The sequence below is a fragment of the Maniola hyperantus genome, chromosome 25 (assembly GCF_902806685.2).
Source record: "Maniola hyperantus chromosome 25, iAphHyp1.2, whole genome shotgun sequence".
Taxonomy (NCBI): Eukaryota; Metazoa; Arthropoda; class Insecta; order Lepidoptera; family Nymphalidae; genus Maniola; species Maniola hyperantus.
The window spans coordinates 1,215,053-1,239,313 of NC_048560.1; the positions used below are offsets into that span (position 1 = coordinate 1,215,053).

At 41.2% G+C, this 24,261-nt stretch overlaps 2 protein-coding genes across 3 annotated transcripts in view; one reads left to right on the forward strand and one right to left on the reverse strand.

The window, feature by feature from the left end:
• Positions 1-24,261, reverse strand: part of LOC117993801 (zinc finger protein 59-like) — a 77,835-nt gene that overhangs the window by 41,159 nt on the left and 12,415 nt on the right. The gene's annotated exons all lie outside the window — the stretch shown is intronic.
• The window catches only part of LOC117993876 (cuticle protein 21-like), a 45,727-nt gene that overhangs the window by 19,550 nt on the left and 1,916 nt on the right, over positions 1-24,261 (forward strand). The window contains exons 3-5 of the mRNA XM_034981749.2: positions 3,187-3,306; positions 5,497-5,583; positions 23,969-24,190. Of these exons, the coding sequence (XP_034837640.1) occupies positions 3,187-3,306; positions 5,497-5,583; positions 23,969-24,190 (429 nt within the window). The remainder of the gene's footprint in view (positions 1-3,186; positions 3,307-5,496; positions 5,584-23,968; positions 24,191-24,261) is intronic.

A 24,261-nucleotide genomic window follows, 5' to 3' on the forward strand; every position in this document is an offset into this window, starting at 1 on the left:
CACCGAATACAATAGTTCATTTTATAGAAGTGTTAGGTAAGCAATTGGGTATTTGACTACATCAAAAATAAATTATTTCTCCAGTAGTTTGAGCTGAGCGTTGATAGATCAGTCCGTCAGTCAGTCACCTTTCCCTTTTATTATTAACTAGCTGATGGTCGCGACTTCGTACGCATGGATTTAGGTTTTCAAAAATCCCGTGAGAACTCTTTGATTTCCCGGGATAAAAAAGTAGCCTATATGTCACTCTCCAGGTCTTTATCTATACTCATGCAAAAAATTACGTCAATCCGTTACTCCGTTGTGACGTGATTGAAGGACAAACCAACAAACCAACAAACAAACACACTTTGACATTATCTTAAATAATGTTTTCTTCTATATTAAATATAACAATAATATATTCAAATTAAAAGTTAATTAATTAATAATTTTAACTAAAACTAAAACCTTAAAAAAAAAAAAATTATAACTAAAATATATTATTAAACTTTGACATTTATAATAAGGGTACTGATAAGTAAATATAATAATTATTCGGAACCAATTATTCAAATTTTCGGACGCTTTTTCGACGCCTAGCCTATGACGTTTGTAGCTCCATGGCCTTACGCATGCTCTACCATGACATCTCAATTTAAATACTCAATCTGCGACATTAAGCGTGGAATATTTGAAATAGCCGAAACGTTAATACGCGTATCAGTATATGTACATATTATAATAGTTGTGCAGGTATTCAAACAATTCTTTTGTTTACGTTTTCCCATTCAGTAGGTAAGGAGGCGCGACACAGAACGCCGGACAATCTCAGAATACAATACTTGGGAAATGTAGCGACAGCAGATGACATTGTTTTAAATTTCTTAAATTTTATTTTTTACTAGCTGATGCCAGCGACGTCGTCCGCGTGGATTTACGTTTTTCAAAATCCCGCGGGAACTCTTTGATTTTCCGGGATAAAAAGTAGCCTATGTGTTAATCCAGGGTATAATCTATCTCCATTCCAAATTTCAGCCAAATCCGTCCAGCAGTTTTTGCGTTATTGAGTAACAAACATCCAAACATCCACACTTTCACATTTATAATATTAGTAGGATTCCATTACAAGTTAGCCCTTCACTGCGATCTTATATACCTCGTGCTAAATGATCGATGGTGATGCAGCCTAACTGGACGGTATATGGAAGTTTTTTACTTAGGAATATGGGTTATATTCCTTATCGCTTTCTACACGGCATCGTACCGGAACGCTTGGCAGCACGGCTTTACGGCGGTAAAGACAGTTTAGAAAATATGAATTCCTAAATTACCCCATAGTTGCATAAAATTAAAAAAATCAACATCAAATATTTTATTCAAAATCCATATCCATACTAATATTATAAATGCGAAAGTGTGTCTGTCTGTCTGTCTGCTAGCCTTTCACGGCCCATCCGTTCAACCGATTTTGATGAAATTTGGTACAGATATAGCTTGCATCCCGGGGGAGGACATAGGCTACTTTTTATCCCGGGAAATCAAAGAGTCCCCACGGAATTTTTGAAAACCTAAATCCACGCGGACGAAGTCGCGGGCATCATCTAGTAGGTATTAAATTACACTTTTCGATAGTCAGTTGTTGGATTTGTAACATATAGTGGTGATAATTTTTACGCAAACTTAAAACTAAAGCTACGAGGCATAGGCAAGATAATAGTAGGAATAAAGCTGCCATTGTATATGGTGTGTTATGGTAGAAAAAAAATACTTATTTATCTTCTATTATTTTAAGGGTCACTAGGATAGGATCACTTTGTTGTCTGTCTGTCTGTCTGTCTGTCTGTCAAGAAACCTACAGGGTACTTCCCGTTGACCTAGAATCATGAAATTTGGCAGGTAGGTAGATCGTATAGCTGACATTTGGGGAAAAATCTGAAAACCGTGAATTTAGGGTTAGAACACACACAAAAAATTAAATTGTGGTCATGAACTAATAATTAGTATTTTCAACTTTCGAAGTGAGTGAATATATCAAGTGGGGGGTATCATATGAAAGGTCTTCACCTGTACATTCTAAAACAGATTTTTATTTATTTTTATGCATCATAGTTTTTGAATTATCGTGCAAAATGTCGAAAAAATACGACTGTAGTACGGAACCCTCATTGCGCAAGCCTGACTCGCACTTGGCCGGTTTTTTTCAATAAACTTAAATGTAAAGGTACCACGCCCAAAACCCTTGAACTTTATCAAATATTAATCACAATCTTTATGATAAAAGTAACAGAGCGTTTTATTTGCTATCGCTACATGGAATGCATTATAGTTTGAACAATGCACGATCGATAGTTCAAGGTCGTACGTTCCTCCGTACATTATATACATATTTTGTTTATGTAGCTCTTATGATACCTAAATTCTTGATTGGTTTTCAAGAATGATTCAGACATTTCACGCCTATCTTTCTTGGCACATTTTTGAATACCTACCTGATACAGCCTTACAAAGAAGTGATGTCTTCTTGAAACCTCGGCTTTTATATTCAACTAGCTTATGCTCGCGACTTCGTCCGCGTGGACTACAAAATTTCAAACCCCTATTTTACCCCCTTAGGGGTTGAATTTTCAAAAATCCTTTCTTAGCGGATGCCTACGTCATAATAGCTATCTGCATGCCAAATTTCAGCCCGATCCGTCCAGTAGTTTGAGCTGTGCGTTGATAGATCAGTCAGTCAGTCACCTTTTCCTTTTATATATTTAGACTAGCTGACCTGCCCTGGCTACGCTCGGGTGGAGTTTAGAAAATTGAGGGGGAGGTTGAATTAAATTTTTCTCTCCGTAAGAGCCATCCTCGTATTTCAAGGAATATTATAAAAAAAAGAATTAGCGAAATCGGTTCAGTTGTTCTCGAGATTTGCGATAAGCAACACATTTAGTGATTCATTTTTATATTATAGATTACCAGCAGAGGCATTTCGACAGTTTAGAATCCATTATAGATGCGAAAGTGTATCTGCCTGTCTGGAAAGTGTATCTAACTCGGGAACTAATAAGACCACAGCGTTTACCACTGCGCCAGGGAGGTCGTATTCTTAAAAATCCGAATCCACACGAAGAATCATCTTCGCGCGCTTTACAAGATAGGTAATCTAGTGTGACATGAATTAGTATTATTATTTTAATGTTTTTTTTTGTCTCATTCCAGATGTGGCTGTCCTGCTTAGTCGCCAGCTGTTTGTTAAGCATAGCACTAGCCGCAAATGAGTACCTTCCGCCCAGCAAAGGTTACAACTACGATGTACCCAAAATACCTTTTCCTTCTAGGGTGAGTTCTATCTATCTTTGTTTCTCTTAACTAGATAACCCACAGCACAGATATGGATAAAGTACACTAGATAAGGACGTATCGTATGCCATACAAAATGACACTATATATTATACTAGCTGATCCCCGCGGCTTCGCCCGCGTAGATTTAGGTTTTTAAAGATCCCGTATAGCCTATGTCACTCAGGAATAATGTAGCTTTCTACTGGTGAAAGAATTTTTAAAATCGGTTCAGTAGTTCTAAAGATTACCCCCTACAAACAAACTTAACGACATTACCTCTTTATATAATACAACGGGCCGTGCAGCAGAAATCGTAATATTTTAATTTCGCCATAACTTCAAAACCAAACGTCCAATTTTAATCATTCAAAGACCAAATATTATCTCCATAAACTGTTCTTAGTGATGAAATTTATTTTGATAAGGATTAATAGCATGAGTAAAATAAACGCGTTTAAATGTAGTCCAAAAAAAATTCAAGATTTTTAAATAAAAAAATGGTTGCTGTGCCTCACTCGACATAGATGGGTATAGTGTGTCGCGGACTTTTTTGTAGATATTTATAAGATCTACAATTAATTAGAACATTTTATGGTTCTATCTTTTATAGTTTAGGCAGCGTACGCAAAATAAGTAACTTTTCTGGTTGATTTTTTACACCTTGTGTCCGAAAAACCCAAATATCTTACGGAACCCTATTTTTTTCCAAAATAAAATATAGCCTATGTTACTCGTGGATAATGTAGCTTTCGAATGGTGAAAGAATTTTTAAAATCGGTCCAGTAGTTTTTGAGCCTATTCAGTACAAACAAACAAACAAACAAACAAACAAACAAACAAACAAACAAACAAAGTTTTCCTCTTTATAATATTATAGTGTAGATTTGTGTTTTGTTTTCGAAGCGCCACACCGAGCGCACCGGGAATTAAAATTGAGACTGTCTGTGTCAGGTTGCTTAGCTGCTCGATTGCGGTAGAAAGACAGCTACAATGTCACGATCGCAATCACCTCTGATTGGTTGACGCTCGCTCACTATTGGCTACAACGCATTGTTGCAACAAGAACAGCACAAATTCAGCCAATCACAACATTTGAGATTGTAATAATGATTGATACAGGTTTTACGAAATCGCCCTACCAAAAGAATTCCATATTTCAGCCAATCACAACGATTGCGATTTTAATAATGATTGATGCAGTTTTCCCGCAATTTAGCAGTCAATCAGTCAGCTTTTTCTTTTTATTATATACCTATTTAGATAGACAATATGAGTAGGTACTTAATATTTAGTTCACATAAGACACCAAATCCACATTCACGGTCAATAAATCGCGGGTCCTTTGAAACAGTTTCGCCGTATGAATGGGTGTTCACCCAAGGCTGTCCCAAGCATTGTTTCTACACAATGTTTTATAATGGCGCTATAAGACAATCGGCCTCTTTTTACCTATATAGATATTTTTGCTAACAATCGATTGTATTGCTAATCATTATTGGTGATTAGGGTGTAAGAGGCTGTAGAGTCTTTGTTGACAGGTTTGACGACCTCCTGGTGTAGTGGCGAGCGTTATTGTCTTATCATCATCATCATAATCATCATCATCACCGTCATTATCAATCCAACGCTGGCTCACCACAGAAGCATAGGTCAGGATGTAACCACAAATTCACGGTTTCCGGATTTTTTTCTTTACTTAGTGCTATAAGACATTGCTACCTGACCAATGCAACGTCGTCGTCAGAGTTCATGCCACGTCGTAGGTGGGGCATTGACCTGAGTTTTGCACGCAATACATTGCGGGGTTACAAAATACTAAATCACTAAAACTACAAAATGAGGGATATTGTTATCGATATTGGATTGTATTTAGGTAGTATAACAATAAGTTTTTGCTAGCGTTCTGGTTACATCCTATGTTAAGTACACCCTATGTGGAAGGAAAAAAGAGGAGAGGACGACCAAAGAGAAGGATAGATTGCGTTGAAAGAGGATATGCGTGAAAAAGTAGTGGATAATACGTTGACGAATGACAGAAGTGAATGGAAGAAGAAGACATGTTGTGCCGACCTCACGTAGCGTGGGATAAGGCAAGGAAGAAGTTCTGGTTACACCCTGTATACCTACGCCTAACCCTAGTAAAGAAGTTTTACGTGCAAAAATCTAATTGGATGTGTTTTATTACAGACCCCTCCACCCCCGCCTATAAGGCCGACCCCGCCGCCGCCGACGCGGCCCAACACCTATGTACCACCACCTCCAACACCGACTGATGTAAGTAACTATTTTACGCCTCCCGCACAAAAGCGGGTATGTGGGACTCACTGGCGCTGCTATAGCATACCCACTAAAACCCAGCAGTACCGTCCGTGTCAAGTATAAGTCGTCTTAGGCTCAATTTACACCGCCGCGGAATGGAATGGAAGCGTCAATTTCGCCTCATGATGCGAGAAGGCGCGACTGCGCCTTCAGTCTAGATCTATTACGTGATAAGAGTGGTTGACTTGGATCTTGTTTTTATATCGCTCATTTGTGAGGCAGAAGAAGAAGAAAGTGATGAGAAAAGGAAGACCTGTGACCGACCCAACAGACTCCCCGTGCATTTCCCGCGGATTCCACAGACGCCGCCCACAGTAGCTTGGGGAATTCTCGAGAATGCGCGAGGATTCCCCGTAAGACTTGCGACCTTTTTTTGGCTCCTATTTAGTTTGTATGTTATACAATTGGCATAAAGTTCATTATGCTGTGTACAATTTCGTTGCAAAAAGTCGCTGTTCCGTATGGTTAGATAGGAACTAGTAAAAAAATCTAGAGGTGCTCAACTCAATTTGAGCTTTACGCACTGCCAGTTCAGACTGAACTACAGGAGTAATCGCTACTTAAGGTTTTAAAAGGATAGTAGTTTTCACGGGTTTACACACGAGACTAATCTCGAATCAAACATCATTACGTATTTATTATGAAAAAATAAAAATCAGTCACACGTATGACAACTGACAAAACACTGTCCGTTAGACAAATGAACATAAGACACAATTATATTATATAAATAAGTGACACAACTTATTATATCAATTTATAAATGACAACATTATGAATAAATTACACAAAAACACAATAGTATTACTAATGGCAGGGTAATACAGTTTTAAAATTATAAACAAAGTATAGGTACACGAGTTATCTTAATAATTATATACAACACACATACGTTAGAAATGATCACTTACTATTAAGTTCTCATATACGCAAGTTCGTATAATTTTCATAACTGAATAGTTGTAAGCTTTCAGATTATGAATACGGACATTAATACAACCTAAAGTAGTTGGATCTCATAGGACACGATCGTACAATTAAACTTTAGACCTAATAGTTGTAAGTTATTAAGTCATATAAAAAACCTACCTGGTTTAACAAAGACTAAATAGTAAACATCGGTTATGTACGACACGATTATCGTTCACTCGAATGTTAACACTCAGTTTAAACGACGACTGAACGAAAAAGGTTGGGAACCGACGCTTATTATTCACTCGAAATGGTAACAGGCTTGATATAAATGTTGACCGACAGTCGATACATAAAAAAAACATAGAACACTGTTCCACCGCATCAGCCGGTCTGAATACGGAATCTTAGAGCCTATACTGCTAACACAAGGCCTGTGCCGCAGCCTTCTTTACAACGTTTCACTTTTAATTTAATTAACTCGACTGTCGCTACACTTTTATAAACACACTGCCTGTGGAATAAAGTATGATTAGTTTATCAACTAAAAACCAATACACATAATGGTTAGTACATAAGGGTTAGCACATAAAGATTAGTACGTAAGCATTAGTTACACAATACTAAACATTAGCTAGAACAAATGCAAATAAAGGTTAGTACATAAAGGTTAACACATAATGGTTAATACATAATGGTTAATACATAATGGTTAATACATAATGGTTAATACATAAGCCATCACATTAAAGTTATATAGATATGTAGTACTTCTCACTACATGACTTCAAAATGGCCGACGGAAAAGTTCAATTCAAAATGGCCGCCGGAAAAGTTCATTTAAAAATGGCCGTCGGAAAAATTTACTTGTAACTCACTAAGAGACACTGAACTTATTAACACTTGGGGGGCTATATGGTTTTTTAAAAACCTTTTGGTCGTAGCGGATACCTGAAGCACTCCACCCGTCGCTGTTGCGAACCCCTCACCACTGTTATCCTTAAGATAAGTGGCAGGTTCAACTCTCGACGTCGTTGCTGCTGTCCACCGTGTTCCGCCCGCTGTGGCCGAGGACCTTCCACGATGACCCTTAGGCCAGATGGTTGGTTGGCTGCTTGTGGTTGCATGGGCATGCGCCGTGCACCTGCACGCTGCTGCACTGTAGCTGACCGTGGGTGGTAAGGATCACGGCTCAGCTGTGAGATGGTTGCTATTGGAGGGCTATTACGGTGAGGAAAGATGCTGTAGATGTCAGCTGTTGCTTGCTATGCTACAACAAGAACAGGTACCGGCTGACTCGGTTCACTCACCCTTCGCAGTAGTTCAGCTGATCACAGCTGGGGTTTGATGACCTGGCTACCAGCTGACCATGTAAGGTCAATGACCTGGGCTACCAGCTGACCATTTAGGGTCAATGACCTGGGCTACCAGCTGACCGCAGCTGGTGTCACTTGCCTCGGTTTTGAAGAGAGGCCACTGACCAGCCTAAGCTGATCTTTACCTAGCTACTTAGCTATTTAGAAGAGGTACTTTCCCTATCACTGCCCTATTCTAGCACTTTCACTTGTATTACACTGAGACCGAAAACTTGAGAACGAATAATGCGTAAAAATCACGCCTTAATATTTACATATTTTGCCTTAGTAAGTACCTCCTCTAATGAGCCAATAAATTGTACTAACCAATTATGCATAGATTATGCGACGTTGCCGCTTTATTTCGACTCGCCCTTGGCACATTCCATGCATTTTCCGACACGAGGCATGCCTTCTCTTTCTGACAATTACTTACTTTCTCTCTCTACCGAGATACTGTCTCAGATTCGGCTGATCTCGTGTCGGTCCGTTGCTATGGTTACCGAGCGTCTCCCGCGCAGTTTAGCTTGTCCGTAACATCCTCCCCCCGGCGCAGGCTCCCTCCCTACGTGGGAGCCGCAGCCCCTTCTATAATTGGGAGGACAGCTAACTTACGTGTTGGCCTACGAAACACGCCTCCTGATGTTCTTATGTCTGCACATCGGACTTCGCCGTCGGGCCCGGGGTACACCTGCTCTATTATCCCTCTAGGCCACACGTTGCGCGGCAACTTGTCGTCTACAACGACGACGAGGTCTCCTTGCTGGAGTTGTCGTAAGCTTTGAGCGGCACTGCCGCGCGGGACTAACGTTGGTAAATACTCACGTATCCAACGCCTCCAGAACTCGTCTGCTAGCGCCTGAGCTGCTCGCCAAGTCCTCTTGTCTGCTTGCTGACATGGGCCCACTACGGGTAACCCTGATGACGATCCAATGAGGAAATGGTTCGGAGTCAATGCCTCTGGGTCTTTATGACTTACCGACACATGTGTTAGGGGACGAGCATTCACTGAATACTCGGCTTCCACCAGCAGAGTCTGCAGTGTCTCCTCCTTTGGAGACTTCTCGTTCAAGGTGGCACTTAGGGCTGTTTTCACCGAGCGCACCAGTCTCTCCCATGCTCCTCCTTGGTTTGGGGTACCTGGTGTTATAAATTTCCATGATATCATCTTACTTAGGCAGAACTCCCTGAGTGGCTCTGCCCACTCCTCGACAGCGGCTTTTCTTACTCTGCATCGTTGACAACTGTGGGCGACTGCTCGTACGGAAGGTCGTAGCTGTAAGATCCAATAACGTTGCCTTAGATCGTTCACGACTCTTTCATTGCCTGCGTGGCCTGCAGCCTCGTGTTCCTTTTGGATCAGCATTCGTGTGAGCTGATGCCGTCCGTCTAAAATGATCGGCTGCTTTTGATCTTGTGTTACCGGTGCGGCGTTAATCCGCCCGCGCAGCCTTAGCAGTCGATCTGACCCATACTCTGGGTCCAGTTTATATAGGCGGCTGGAACGGGGTATCTTCTCCCCCCGTTTCAGCAGCTGTATCTCAGAGGCGAAGCTGTCTACTTGGGCTCTTTCCAGCCATAGCTTTTCCGCCATTTGAAGATCACGTACCTCTAGTTGTTTGCTCATCTTTCTCCATTTTGCTGCAATGTAGATTACTCGTGCCGTAGCTCCTATCAGCACGTTCCATTTGCTAATCCGGTTAATATCCTGCATAGCGTCCCAATGTGGCGGTCTTGACTGGCTTACATGATACACGAGGACTTCCTCCTCGGGCTCCCCCCGCTCAGGGGTTGGTTCTTTCGGCCACTCGGATGATGGCTGCTGTAGAAACTGCGGTCCCTCCAGCCACTCCGACCGGGCCCCGCTGCGTACTCTGAACGCGTCGCGTCGTCCGCTGGGTTGCTTTTCGTTGGCACCCAACGCCATTGTTCTGGTTTAGTCAGTTCGGCTATCTCTCCTAGCCGATGTGCTACAAATGGTGTATAACGTTTAGCATTGGTTCTCACCCATATGAGACTGTTCTGGAATTCCGACCAGAATGTGGTACTGGCTGCCTCCCAGCGATTGTCCACTTTTCACTGCCTCTGCAAGTCGTGCACCGATAACAGCTGCTTGTAATTCCATCCGGGGAATACTATACCTTTAGTGGTGCTACCTTGGCTTTTGCCGATGCCAGCCGTACGATCACGGCGTCCTCTGGTCCTTCTATCTGCCAATATGCCACGGCTGCATATGCCAGCTCGCTGGCATCGCAGAATATGTGAAGATGTCGCTTCTGGCCCTCCTTGTGCTTATCGTAGCATCGTGGCAACCGCAGCTGTTCAATGTTGTGTAGACCTTGCATCCATGTGACGAACTCACCTGCTTGTTCCTTTGGGATAGGCTCGTCCCATCCGATGTCCAGACGCCAGAGTGACTGTAGCATAATCTTTGCTACTATAGTATACGGACTCAAGAACCCGAGCGGGTCGTAGATTGACATGACCGCGCTTAGCGTTTCCCGTTTCGAAGGAGCTCTTACTGTTTCCTTAACCTCCTTCGGCACTCTTGGCATCCTTGTGTTAAAACCCAGTTCATCCTGCTGGGCATCCCAGACAAGCCCTAACGTTCGCTCCTCGCTTTCTTTTCCTATCATTAGTTGAGTATGCGCTCGCGATCGCAACTCAACCGGAAAGCTATTTAATATACCTTGTTCATTGGAGCTCCAATCTCGCAGAATGAAGCTGGCTTGTTGGTGCACGTAGTCCACCTCCTGCACCGCTTTTATGGCTTCCTCCTTACTCGGGAAGCTATCTACGAAGTCGTCCATGTAATGACTTGTAGTTATGGCGGCGAATGCTGCAGGATGTGTCTCTCTGAACTCCTCAGCGTTCAGGTTGCGGACACTGTGTGCTAAAAATGGGGAACATGTAGCCCCGAATATTAAAGATGTCATCTTATACCTTTTCGGCGGCTCACTTCTATTGTTACCCCTCCATAAAAACATCTGAGATGGCTGATCTTCAGACCTCACCTTGATCTGTAAGAACATCTCTTGAATGTCTGCCGTTACTGCTACAGGCTCTTCCCGGAATCTGTACAATATTCCTGGCAGGGACTGTAGGAGGTCCGGTCCTTCCAGTAACATGTCATTCAAGCTACTCCCTGGCTGCATGCGGCGGGCGATCAACACTAACCTGAGTTTTCCTGGTTTGTTAGGGTTTCTAACTCCAAAGTGAGGTAGAACCAGGCGTTACACTCTTCTTCTTCGGTGCCGCTACATTCCGTCGCATATCCCTTCTGCAGCAGGTTTCCCACTTGTTCCATGTAGCCTTCTCCGAACGCTGCATCGCGGTCCATTTTCTTTTCAATGCCTTTCAAGCGCTTAAAGGCATTGAAAAAGCTGGGTGGCATCCTTACCTTGTTTGATCGCCACGTTAGTCCAACTTCGAATCTTGGTCCATTTCGTCGGGCTGTAACCTTAAACAACTCGACGGCCCGTTCGTTTTCCGGCTTTTCCTTCTTGGCCAAGCTCACTCCCAACGCATCTAAGTCGAAGTGGCTTTTCACTAAGCCATGAAGCGCTTCATCCTCGCTGTTCTGACTACGGTGATGAAGATGATGAACCGCCTCTCTCGGTTCATCCTTTGCACCCGGGTTGGGTCCCATAATTACCCACCCGAGGCTCGTGAGGCAAGCTTTAGGTGCCTCTCTACTTCCTTCACGTAATGTCCTTGTGACAATTAAGTGCTTGATTTTATCAGTAGTCCCACTGTTTGGCTGCTGATTTCATCACTTACCGCATTGATCCCATGGAGTTTGAGCTTTCTCGTCGGCCCTTCTGCACCTACGACGGCCGCCACTTTCCCGTCTACCAAGGTTATGGTTGATCCCTCATCCAATAGAGCATACGTATCCAACGTTCCCTTGGGACCTCTAATGGTGACGGGGCATATCTTCAGTAGCACCGTGCTTTGACTTGCCATTGTGTTCATCACTGAAGCTGTGGCGGCTCCCCCGACGGCCCTTGTATTTTTGTGCAGAGGTGGTGATGGGGTTGTTGACACCCATTAACCCCACACCTACTGGCCTTGCATCCCTCGCGACGGTGGTTAGCTCGTAGGCACTGAAAGCATACCTGCGCTTCCCTTGCAAACTTCCATCGATCACCTATGTCCTTAGTTATAAGTCGGGGACAAGTCGGTAAGTGGTGCTCCCCTCCACATGCGACACACGACGGCTTAGCGGGATGCTGCTTAGCCGTGGCCTTGGCAGCGAAGTATACCCTCTTTGTCGCGGATGCGCCTCTTCCTCGCGATGTATACCTCGCTCCCCTACTAAACGTCTCCGATGAGTGACTATTCGTGTTGAGTTATAAGCTAAATGCTTCATTCTTTGTCGGCGTCCAATTCAATGAACCTGGTCAGCACTAAGATCTCTGGTTCACCTATACCGCCGTACTCATGCGCATATGGTGCAAACCTGCTTCTGGTAATCTCGTCTAGCTTGTTGAGAACCTCCACTACCAGTTGGGGGTTAAACAGATGTTCCCGCCGAATATCCGCCTCCCGGAGTGCAGCTATTATGTTCGTCAGCGCAATGGAGAAGTCCTCCAACTCCATGGCTGTTGTTGGTGCTTTAAGTTTGCGAATTTTTACCACTGCCTGTCTGGCGATCGCGTCGGGTCTGCCAAAAGTCGAATCTAACGACCTCATAATGCGCTCAGGATCTGGATCTCTAGAATTCAACAAACTTGATACAGCATCCCGAGCCTTACCTTGTAAGCTGTTTCTTAATCTCGTAACGTTCTCTATTGCTGAGAACTTGAAGTGTTCGGTGCTATGCATCATCGCGATTTTTGAAGCCATTCCATTCGTTTGCTTCACCAGAGAACTTGGGTAATTCCGTCAACTCACGGAGTAGCGGCCTTCTGGTCGCTACCTTGTTTATTGAAGCAGCTAACCGATCAATATCGGTCTTCGGCTGCTCCTCGGCCGGTGCCGGGTGTGGGGAACACGTGGGCAGGATCCTTGGCTGATCCCACTCCACTTTCCTGTCCGGTTTTGTCCTAACCGGCAGGTGCACTGCTGTACGCGTCTCGTGTCGCCGAGAAACCTCAACGTTGCAGGCGATGCCACTGCTCCCACTTCAGGCGGTGCTCCTTGACGCTGCTCTGTTTGATTTAGCCATTCTTGTACGCGCCTTAGCACCGGTGCTGTCGGCGCCGCCTCCGTGTTGGGCCCGTCCCCAGCAGCGTCTTCTCCATTGAATGTAGATACACGACGAGCCAGTCGTTTACGTAATAATTCTATTTCGTACCTTTTTTCAATCTCCAATCGTCCTTCTTCAAAAGCCCAATCGGCTTCCTGTTTACTCATTGCAGTTGCCTCAGACTGCAGTGATGCCGGCGGCGTTGAAAGGGGGGGTTGCCTTATCCCCTCCCGAAGTGGTTCCAAGTTTTCGGTCTCAGTAATACGTACCCCTTCCTTCGTAGCTCGCTGACATGGTTTCTTCATCACGGCGGTCTGTTCTGGAGCTGGCAACCTGCTAACGGAAGGTAAATCTAATCTTTGCTTACCCAGTCCTGTAGGTGCCGGAGTCTGTCCACCCTCAGTGGACGGCTCATCTTCTGGCCTCGTTCTTTGCTCCATAGTTCCAGAAATGGTTGGTGCGTCCTCAGTACGCATCTCGTCGATTTCGTGCCCAGGCCCCTTCTCTTCTCCGGCTTGACCGCGCGTGACGACCATTCTATCCTGAAAATAAACACGTGAAACAAAACTATCCTTTTTGTGTCCAGAGATCCGGTTCGAAGGACCATTTGATGTTCCGTATGGTTAGATAGGAACTAGTAAAAAAATCTAGAGGTGCTCAACTCAATTTGAGCTTTACGCACTGCCAGTTCAGACTGAACTACAGGAGTAATCGCTACTTAAGGTTTTAAAAGGATAGTAGTTTTCACGGGTTTACACACGAGACTAATCTCGAATCAAACATCATTCTTAAGAACACAATACGTATTTATTATGAAAAATAAAAATCAGTCACACGTATGACAACTGACAAAACACTGTCCGTTAGACAAATGAACATAAGACACAATTATATTATATAAATAAGTGACACAACTTATTATATCAATTTATAAATGACAACATTATGAATAAATTACACAAAAACACAATAGTATTACTAATGGCAGGGTAATACAGTTTTAAAATTATAAACAAAGTATAGGTACACGAGTTATCTTAATAATTATATACAACACACATACGTTAGAAATGATCACTTACTATTAAGTTCTCATATACGCAAGTTCGTATAATTTTCATAACTGAATAGTTGTAAGCTTTCAGATTATGAATACGGACATTAATACAACCTAAAGTAGTTGGATCTCATAGGACACGATCGTACAATTAAACTTTAGACCTAATAGTTGTAAGTTATTAAGTCATATAAAAAACCTACCTGGTTTAACAAAGACTAAATAGTAAACATCGGTTATGTACGACACGATTATCGTTCACTCGAATGTTAACACTCAGTTTAAACGACGACTGAACGAAAAAGGTTGGGAACCGACGCTTATTATTCACTCGAAATGGTAACAGGCTTGATATAAATGTTGACCGACAGTCGATACATAAAAAAAACATAGAACACTGTTCCACCGCATCAGCCGGTCTGAATACGGAATCTTAGAGCCTATACTGCTAACACAAGGCCTGTGCCGCAGCCTTCTTTACAACGTTTCACTTTTAATTTAATTAACTCGACTGTCGCTACACTTTTATAAACACACTGCCTGTGGAATAAAGTATGATTAGTTTATCAACTAAAAACCAATACACATAATGGTTAGTACATAAGGGTTAGCACATAAAGATTAGTACGTAAGCATTAGTTACACAATACTAAACATTAGCTAGAACAAATGCAAATAAAGGTTAGTACATAAAGGTTAACACATAATGGTTAATACATAATGGTTAATACATAATGGTTAATACATAAGCCATCACATTAAAGTTATATAGATATGTAGTACTTCTCACTACATGACTTCAAAATGGCCGACGGAAAAGTTCAATTCAAAATGGCCGCCGGAAAAGTTCATTTAAAAATGGCCGTCGGAAAAATTTACTTGTAACTCACTAAGAGACACTGAACTTATTACACTTGGGGGCTATATGGTTTTTTAAAACCTTTTGGTCGTAGCGGATACCTGAAGCACTCCACCCGTCGCTGTTGCGAACCCCTCACCACTGTTATCCTTAAGATAAGTGGCAGGTTCAACTCTCGACGTCGTTGCTGCTGTCCACCGTGTTCCGCCCGCTGTGGCCGAGGACCTTCCACGATGACCCTTAGGCCAGATGGTTGGTTGGCTGCTTGTGGTTGCATGGGCATGCGCCGTGCACCTGCACGCTGCTGCACTGTAGCTGACCGTGGGTGGTAAGGATCACGGCTCAGCTGTGAGATGGTTGCTATTGGAGGGCTATTACGGTGAGGAAAGATGCTGTAGATGTCAGCTGTTGCTTGCTATGCTACAACAAGAACAGGTACCGGCTGACTCGGTTCACTCACCCTTCGCAGTAGTTCAGCTGATCACAGCTGGGGTTTGATGACCTGGCTACCAGCTGACCATGTAAGGTCAATGACCTGGGCTACCAGCTGACCATTTAGGGTCAATGACCTGGGCTACCAGCTGACCGCAGCTGGTGTCACTTGCCTCGGTTTTGAAGAGAGGCCACTGACCAGCCTAAGCTGATCTTTACCTAGCTACTTAGCTATTTAGAAGAGGTACTTTCCCTATCACTGCCCTATTCTAGCACTTTCACTTGTATTACACTGAGACCGAAAACTTGAGAACGAATAATGCGTAAAAATCACGCCTTAATATTTACATATTTTGCCTTAGTAAGTACCTCCTCTAATGAGCCAATAAATTGTACTAACCAATTATGCATAGATTATGCGACGTTGCCGCTTTATTTCGACTCGCCCTTGGCACATTCCATGCATTTTCCGACACGAGGCATGCCTTCTCTTTCTGACAATTACTTACTTTCTCTCTCTACCGAGATACTGTCTCAGATTCGGCTGATCTCGTGTCGGTCCGTTGCTATGGTTACCGAGCGTCTCCCGCGCAGTTTAGCTTGTCCGTAACAGTCGCTTTTTTTTTAATTAGAGATAGCGAGCAAACGAGCAGGCGGGTCACCTGATGTTAAGTGATTACCGCCGCCCATGAACATTTGCAGCACCAGAGGAATCGCCGATGCGTTGCCGGCCTTTTAGGAATCTGTTGGTCCGCCCCTTGAATAACCACATGTTGTAATCTAGTGGGAACACCGCCGATGGGAGTTGGTTCCACAGTTTGCATGTGCGTGTAAAGAAGGATCTGGCACAGCGGACGGTCGAAGTGCACCAGACACCCAGGTGGTAAAATTCCACGGTTACACGGTGTAATATTGAGCCTTAGGATATAAATATTTATTTTCTGGAAGAGCGAAATAACTAAATGAAAACTGTTAAAACTTCCTGTAGGTAAATAAAAGAAGTCTTAAAAAATTTACTATCCAAATAATGATTTATTAATAACTTAATTTATATCAAACATCATCTATGTAATGGTCGGGCATTTTTCGTGGTTTCGGTGTGATGTATTTAGTCACTGGCGTTGTTTCTGTAAACAAAAAGTTCATATCTGTGAACTGTTCAACTGCCTCAAAATATATTTTGGTTAGGCATTGAAAAGATACATAAAAATTGCATGTTGTTATCAGTACCCTTATTATAAACGCGAAAGTGTGTGAGTTTGTTGGTTGGTTGGTTTGTCCTTCAATCACATCGCAACAGAGCAACGGACCGACGTAATTTTTTGCATGATTATATTTTAATACCTGGAGAGCGACATTAGGCTACTTTTTATCACGGAAAATCAAAAAGTTTCCACGGGATTTTTTAAAACCTAAATCCACGCGTACGAAGTTACGGGCATCAGCTAGTTGAAAATAAAGATGAGGTAGGAGAACTAGAGTAACCGACATAGCTCAACAGGTTACTAAGCTGAATTGGCAATAGGCAGAGCATATTATAGTTCGTAAAACCGATCGACGTTGGAGTCCCAAAATGCTAGAATGGCGACCTCGCACCAGAAGACGCAGCATTGGAAGACACAACCCAAACCCCCCTCAAAATTCAACTACTAAAGGGGTAAAATATGAGTTTAAAATTTGGCGGACGAGGTCGCGGACATAAGCTATTCTTGTATTAATTCGAAAGTGTGTCCATTCTCTTAACAACAATAGTTCAAGAATTTAACTTCTTAGATTTCAATCTAGGTAGCTACCTCCGCAAATTGGTCGCTAAACTAACTTAAAATAAGAAGATCACCGTTTCCTTCACCATCCTTCTCCTCCTGGGTTTCTTTTTTTTCACGAGTCCCTTCATACCATAGATCTGCCCCTTCCACATATTCTTGGTCTATTTCATTCTCCTCGTCTTCCTCGAATGTACTTTGTTCAATGTCTTGAGTTTCTTCATTTCCATTATCTGAGTCTTCCTTATTACCCTCACCCTGGTTTTCCTCATTTTCTATATCTGGACCTTTTTCTTCTTGTATATCTTCGTCATTTTCTTCTTCTGGACATACCTCATATTCTTGTTCCGGATATTCCTCATATTCTTGGTCTGCATTTTCCACATTTTCTTCTTCTGGATATTCCTCATATTCTTGTTCTGGATATTCCTCATATTCTTGTTCCGGATATTCCTCATATTCTTGTTCGGGATCTTCCACATTTTCTTGTTCTGGATATTCCTCATATTCTTGTTCTGGATCTTCCACATTTTCCTGATCCAGATCTTCCTCATCTGTATAATATAAAATTCGAAGTCCTGAATGACTGACTGACTGACTGACTAATAATCAACCCATCGCCGGCCCACTACAGAGCACGAGTCTCTTCTCAGAGTGAGAAGGGTTTGGCCGTAGTCTACCACGCTGGTCAAGTGCGGATTGGTAGACTTTCTTTGTAAAGCTACTCTTTACAAAGAAAGTCTACCAATCCGCACTTGACACTATCCACTAAGAAAGAATTTTTTGAAGAATTAAATGAGGGTTGGAAGTTATATATTTTTTTTATTATTTTCACCTTTACGTTCTTCTGAACTCTGTTTAAAGAGTTATACTTTTTTTATTCTGATACAAGTTAGTCCTTGGCTGTGATCTCACCTGGTGGTAAGTGATGATGCAGTCTAAGCAGTATGGCAGTTTCATTAAACCCATACTCCTGATCGGTTTCTATGCATCATCGTACTGAAACGCTAAATCGCTAGGCGGCACGGCTTTGTCGGTAGGGTAGTAACTAGCCACGGCCGAAGTCTCCCACCAGACCAGACCAAAGACAATTTAGAAATTATAAATTTCCAAATTGCCCCTGCCAGGACTCGAACCCGGGACCTCCCACTTAAAACCACAGCGCTCACCACTGAGCTAGAGAGGTCGACAAGGTAGCACCATTGTTTAGCAACTTTGTTTCTTTTGAAAGAATATTTATTTTAAATACTAGATGATACCCGCGACTTCGTCCGTGTGGATTTAGTTTTTAAAAACCCGGTGAGAACTCTTTGATTTTCCGGGATGAAAAGTAGCTTATGTCCTTCCCCGGGATGTAAGCTAACTCTGTAACAAATTTCATCAAAATCGGTTAAACTGTGGGGCCGTAAAACGCTAACGGACAGACAGACAGACACTTTCGCATTTATTATATTAGTATGGATTTGTATTTTAAATGCGCTTACTGCTAGTAGGAATATAACTGCCAACTGAAATAAATTCAAATTGTAATATTCTTAAACCATTTTTTACTTACCTACTCATTTTATATCTCTTCTATAATATAAAAATGAATCACTAAATATGTTGCTGATCGCAAATCTCGAGAACAGCTGAACCGATTTCGCTAATTCTTTTTTTTTTATATTCCTTGAAGTACGAGGATGGTTCTTACGGAGAGAAAAATTTAAAAAATTTGAATCGACTGTTAGGCGGAACGAAGTTCGCCAGGGCAGCTAGTATATTATAAAAATGAATCGCTGAATGTGTTGCTGATCGTAAATATCGAGAACAGCTGAAACGATTTTGCTAATTCTTTTTTCATAATATTCCTTGAAGTACGGGGAAGGATCTTACGGAAAGAAAAATTTTAAAAATTCCTGAAAAAGAGTCCACTATACGAAGACGTTATGCGGTACGAAGTTCGCCGGGGCAGCTAGTTTTGCATAAATAAAAGAATATTACAAGTACTAAAGCGATATTTGTCCTAAAAGCTGTGTTGAGACACATTTCGGATGTTCAAAGAATCAAGTTTTAGCCTCAAAAACTACTTTGAGCTGTGCGTTGATAGATCAGTCAGTCAGTCACTTATCAAAAAGAGACAACTTGCGTACAAAATAACTGCTACACTTTCTCGAAAAGCGCATTAGCATTTGGTGTTAAAATTTTTAATCATTTACCACTCAATATAAAAAAAACAGAAGGCAATATGTTTAAAAATAAATTAAGAAATTGGTCAATTAGTAAGGCCTTTTATAATATTAATGATTATTTTTCCGACCCAAATGTCGACCAATAGAATTGCACCATTCGACGTCACGTGGTACAACCTACATGGTATTATACTGATAATTTTTTGAAAATTTTCTCTGGTAGTTGCTATATATAAAAAACAAACATGATCCAGTCAAATTAACCACACGTCAAACTGACAGGTTGAATTCAATTGTGAAAATTGGAGATTTTGGCCGACATTTGGGACGGAAAAATAATCCCCCGAATACCACACGAGCTTCAAAATTATCTGGCATTTCCCTCAAGGTTCCCTGCAAACAAATAAAGTCGTCAAGTTTTTCAGGAACCTAACCTGAAAAACTTGACTCCTTCATTTGTTTGCAACGAACCTATCGGGAAATACCCGATAATTTTGAAGCTCTTGTGGTATTATAAGTGAGTATTTTTATGAAAATTATTGATGTAAGTATAGTATGTAAGTAGGTAGTGTTTTTTAGTTTAGTAAACAAAATAGTTAAAAATTGTAATATTTAAAAAATATTGTATATAACCAGTATTGCACGCCACAAAGTGGCAAACTGTTAGAACTTTATAACAAGTATAACACCTAATGTACCTACACAGTTAATGCAATAAAATTTATTCTATTCTATTCTATTCATCTTTTTCTTTTATATAATTAGATAACGAACTTTTCACTTTTCACTGAAAAATAACCTTGTGGCTAAATCCTAGTGTTTCTAAATGATAAAACTCACTTTTGATAGGTCCATCAGTGGTACACCTAGTAGACTTAGTAATGTTGTTATCATTGGTGCCTTCACTGCTATCTGTGCCATTGTAGCCTGCAAACCATAGAAACATTACAACTACACAGAGGCAGACTACCCCTAAGGCAAACTAGGCAGGTGCCTAGGGGCGCGAGATACGAAGGGGCGTGGGTTTAATAAAAACTTCTATATCCCTTCCAGCCAGGTTAGCCCGCTTCCATCTTAAACTGCATCATCACTTACCACCAGGTGAGATTGCAGTCAAGGGCTAACTTGTATCTGGATAAAAAAAGTAAAGTAAATAATTTCGATAATTTAAATTTATATCTATATTTATACCTAGAACTAAAATGTAACACACTGCAATCACTTGACGGAGCTTCGCGTAGATAGTGAATAGTATTTTTAGTAAATAATATTATTATTTAAAAAAAAGTTTAATTAAGCAGCTACATTCAAATGTATTTATTTTATAATTTTTTGACGACCTCCCTGGCGCAGTGGTGAGCGCTGTGGTCTTAATAGTGGTAGGTCCCGGGTTCGATTCCTGGCAGGGGTTTGGAATTTTATAATTTCTAAATTTCTGGTCTGGTCTGGTGGGAGGCTTCGGCCGTGGCTAGTTACCACCCTACCGGCAAAGCCGTGCCGCCAAGCGATTTAGCGTTCCGGTACGATGCCGTGTAGGAACCAAAGGGGTATGGGTTTAATAAAAACTGCCATAACCCGTCCAGGTTAGCCCGCTATCATCTTAGACTGCATCATCACTTACCACCAGGTGAGATTGCAGTCAAGGGCTAACTGAAAAAATAGGCCAAATTGTGGTCTGCCAATCCGCACTTGGTCAGCGTGGTAGATTATGGCCAAAACCCTTCTCACTCGTAAGAGGAGACCCGTGCTCTGTAGTGAGCCGGCGATGGGTTGATCATGATGAAGTGCCCAGGTAGGCACTACAGTGGCGTGCAGCTCTTAGAGGCATAAAAGCGCTGCTTACCTTAATTTAAATATCTCATATTGACTTCAACACCTGTGCACGCCACTCGGTAGTCGGTACTAGGTAGTCAATAATACTTACTCATTTTTAACGCACCATGCAACTCTGTAAATCATTTTTGAACACGTTGTTATATGGAAATAGTTCTTAGCCTCCCTGGCGTAGTGGTGAATGCTGTGGCATTATAAGTGCGAGGTCTGAGGTTCTATTCCCGACAGGGGTAATTTGGGCAATTATAATTTCTACAATAAAATCATATTTAGGATCGCAGCCTGTGGCTAACTTGTCTAGGACTGCGGTTAAAAATATTAGAAGTATAGTTCGCGATAGGTCGAGATGGCAATCTCAGTTAAAGGCTAAATGTTATCGAATTAGTTAAGTATACTTACCCATAGCTTCAATACCTAAAAGGATTTTCAAAATATTATTTTAAAATATTAATATAGCCAGTACTCGTAGTACAAGATTTTACGTCTCACCAAACGAAACCAAATTCGAGAGTCGAAATATTTCCGCGTTACAGTAAAATGGACCTAAAAAGCCTTGAATTGAAGTCAAATATTCAATGCCACTGATTTTAATTTCGCAATGTTTCCACTTGGAGCGCTGGCTGTAGAAGTGTAGACAAACTTGAGCTTTAAAACAAGGCATTTAAAATCCAGTTTACTGTAACGCGGAAGTATTTCGACTCTCGAATTTGGTTTGGTTTGGTGAGACGTAAAATCTTGTACTACGGGTACTGATCTTTAAAAGGTTGTTATACACAAGAATAAATTAATAATATTTTTACTGACTTGATAATCTTTCTCCATACACTGAAAAATTACAAATTAATGAATAAAAATTACCTGTATACCTACTTAATTTGAAAAAAAATCAAAAAGGCTGTACCTACCTGCCTACCTGCCTGCGTTCATAAGTCACAAGGTAATTATACAAAAAAAAACTTACTAGGATCTAAAAAAAGGAATAATTTATTAATTTTAATTAATATAAAAGTAAGTAAATACTTATGGTACTTAATTAATTTGATCCTCCTAAGACTTAAATAAATGAAACGCTTTTACTGCCATCTAGTATCGAATAGCAGAAAACTTTAATTTTCTTTTGAAACAAAATAATCATTTTCATAACTTTCACAAGTCTAATAACTTTAAATATAAATTTAAATTAATTAAAAAAATGAAATAATTTCGTAATACTACTAAAGTACTTACAATGTCTACGTTGACTTTCTACACCTAATTAAGAAAAAAAAATTAAACTAAATTTAGTGTAATTTAAAATACAAATACCTAAGTAGGTACCTAATAAAAAAAACTAACCTTTAAAAGTTATATTCATACATTTGTAAATCGCTAAATTTGATAAATGTAGCTGTAAAAGAGATACATGTAGTTATTATATCAGAAGACATTAATTTTCGAAAAATATATTAGTTTCGATTGGTCCATCAGCTGTTTACCATAATTATAAAACTCAGTTTTTAAATTCATTTACGGCCTTAGGCCCTTAGATGATAATTCACTTTGATAGTAGTCATTTACACAAATTAGGTACCTATTTGTGACGGTGATAGTTAACAAAATTAATATTATAATATAAGTTAAAGGAAAAGCTAACTGACTGACTGATCTATCAACGCACAGCTCAAACCACTGGACAGATCGGGCTGAAAGGCATACAGATAGCTATTATAACGTAGGCATTCACTAAAAAAGGATTTTTGAAAATTCAACCCCTAAGGGGGTAAACAGGTCTTTAAAATTTGTGTAATCTACGCCGACGAAGTCGTGGGCATAACCTAGTAGGTAGGTAGGTACTTAATAAATCGCAGGGAGCCGCTGGATGGCGGCGGCGCAAGACCGTGGCGTGTGGAAGTCCCTACACGAGACCTATCGGTTGATGACAGATACTATTTATCCACTCCTCGGTATTTAGTGATGATTATGATGAAATCTACGTTAGATTTTTTACGTTGATAAAGAATGTCGTCAAAACGTACCAAATTGCAGTTAAAATAAAAAGTTACCAAAACATAAAGCAAAACCTTCGTCCGCGTTTCAAATCCATTTTTAACGATACAATTGTCCAGCATAATTCTCATTCCCTTACTACGTAAAATATACACTATTGTGTTGTGAAACTTCAGAACAAGGTCGCTACGAGCATCAAATTTTATGCTACGATAAAATTGCCTAAGCTTAACGCGCATAAAATATTATATTTGCGAATTGAATTCAAGTTTACGATGTATTTTACTTGTGCTACAATATTTTTTAGAATGTGTCTGATTATATTTTAGAGAAGGTTTGCCTTTAGAATCTTTGAAGGTTCTAATTTAGGTATTTACTTTGTTTCCATAGCCGTGAGGGCTATGAGGGCAAAAAGAATTTGCACCCTATATAACTTGGGGTATCGGTCTTAGAAGCCCTGGAGCCTAGCGATTAACGTCCGCCTCTTATTCGAGAGGTCGAGGGTTCCGGGCATCTAACTTTTTGGATAAGTAACACTTGCTACTACATCATCGCGAGGAACACTTAGCCAGTGTAGCGAACTATGGCCTAAACCTTCTTCATTCTGAAAGGAGACCCGTGCTTAGTAGTGGGCTGGCGATGGGTTGATGAAGAGTCAGTTCGCGACCATATTATTGTCTCGATAGCCACATGCACTATTCGAAGGCTTAGGTCTTAGAAATATTTTGAGGATTAGAATGTGACTTAGCGTGATTATAATTTTCCCCTTATCTCATTCCAGCATGATCACCATCACCACGAAGAGCATGACCACCACCACCACCACGAGCCCGGCATGCCCTTCGACTTTGCCTACGCTGTCAACGAAGACGGCAACGACTTCAGTCACAACGCCAAATCTGATGGTGATGTGACCAGGGGAGAGTACAGGATCGCTCTGCCCGACGGACGCACACAGATCGTCAGATATACTGCTGATTGGAAGAACGGATTCAATGCTGAGGTATGAAAATAGTTCTACACTTTTTTATTTCAGCCGTGTGAAAATTATTGTTACCAGTAGCGCAGTGGTGA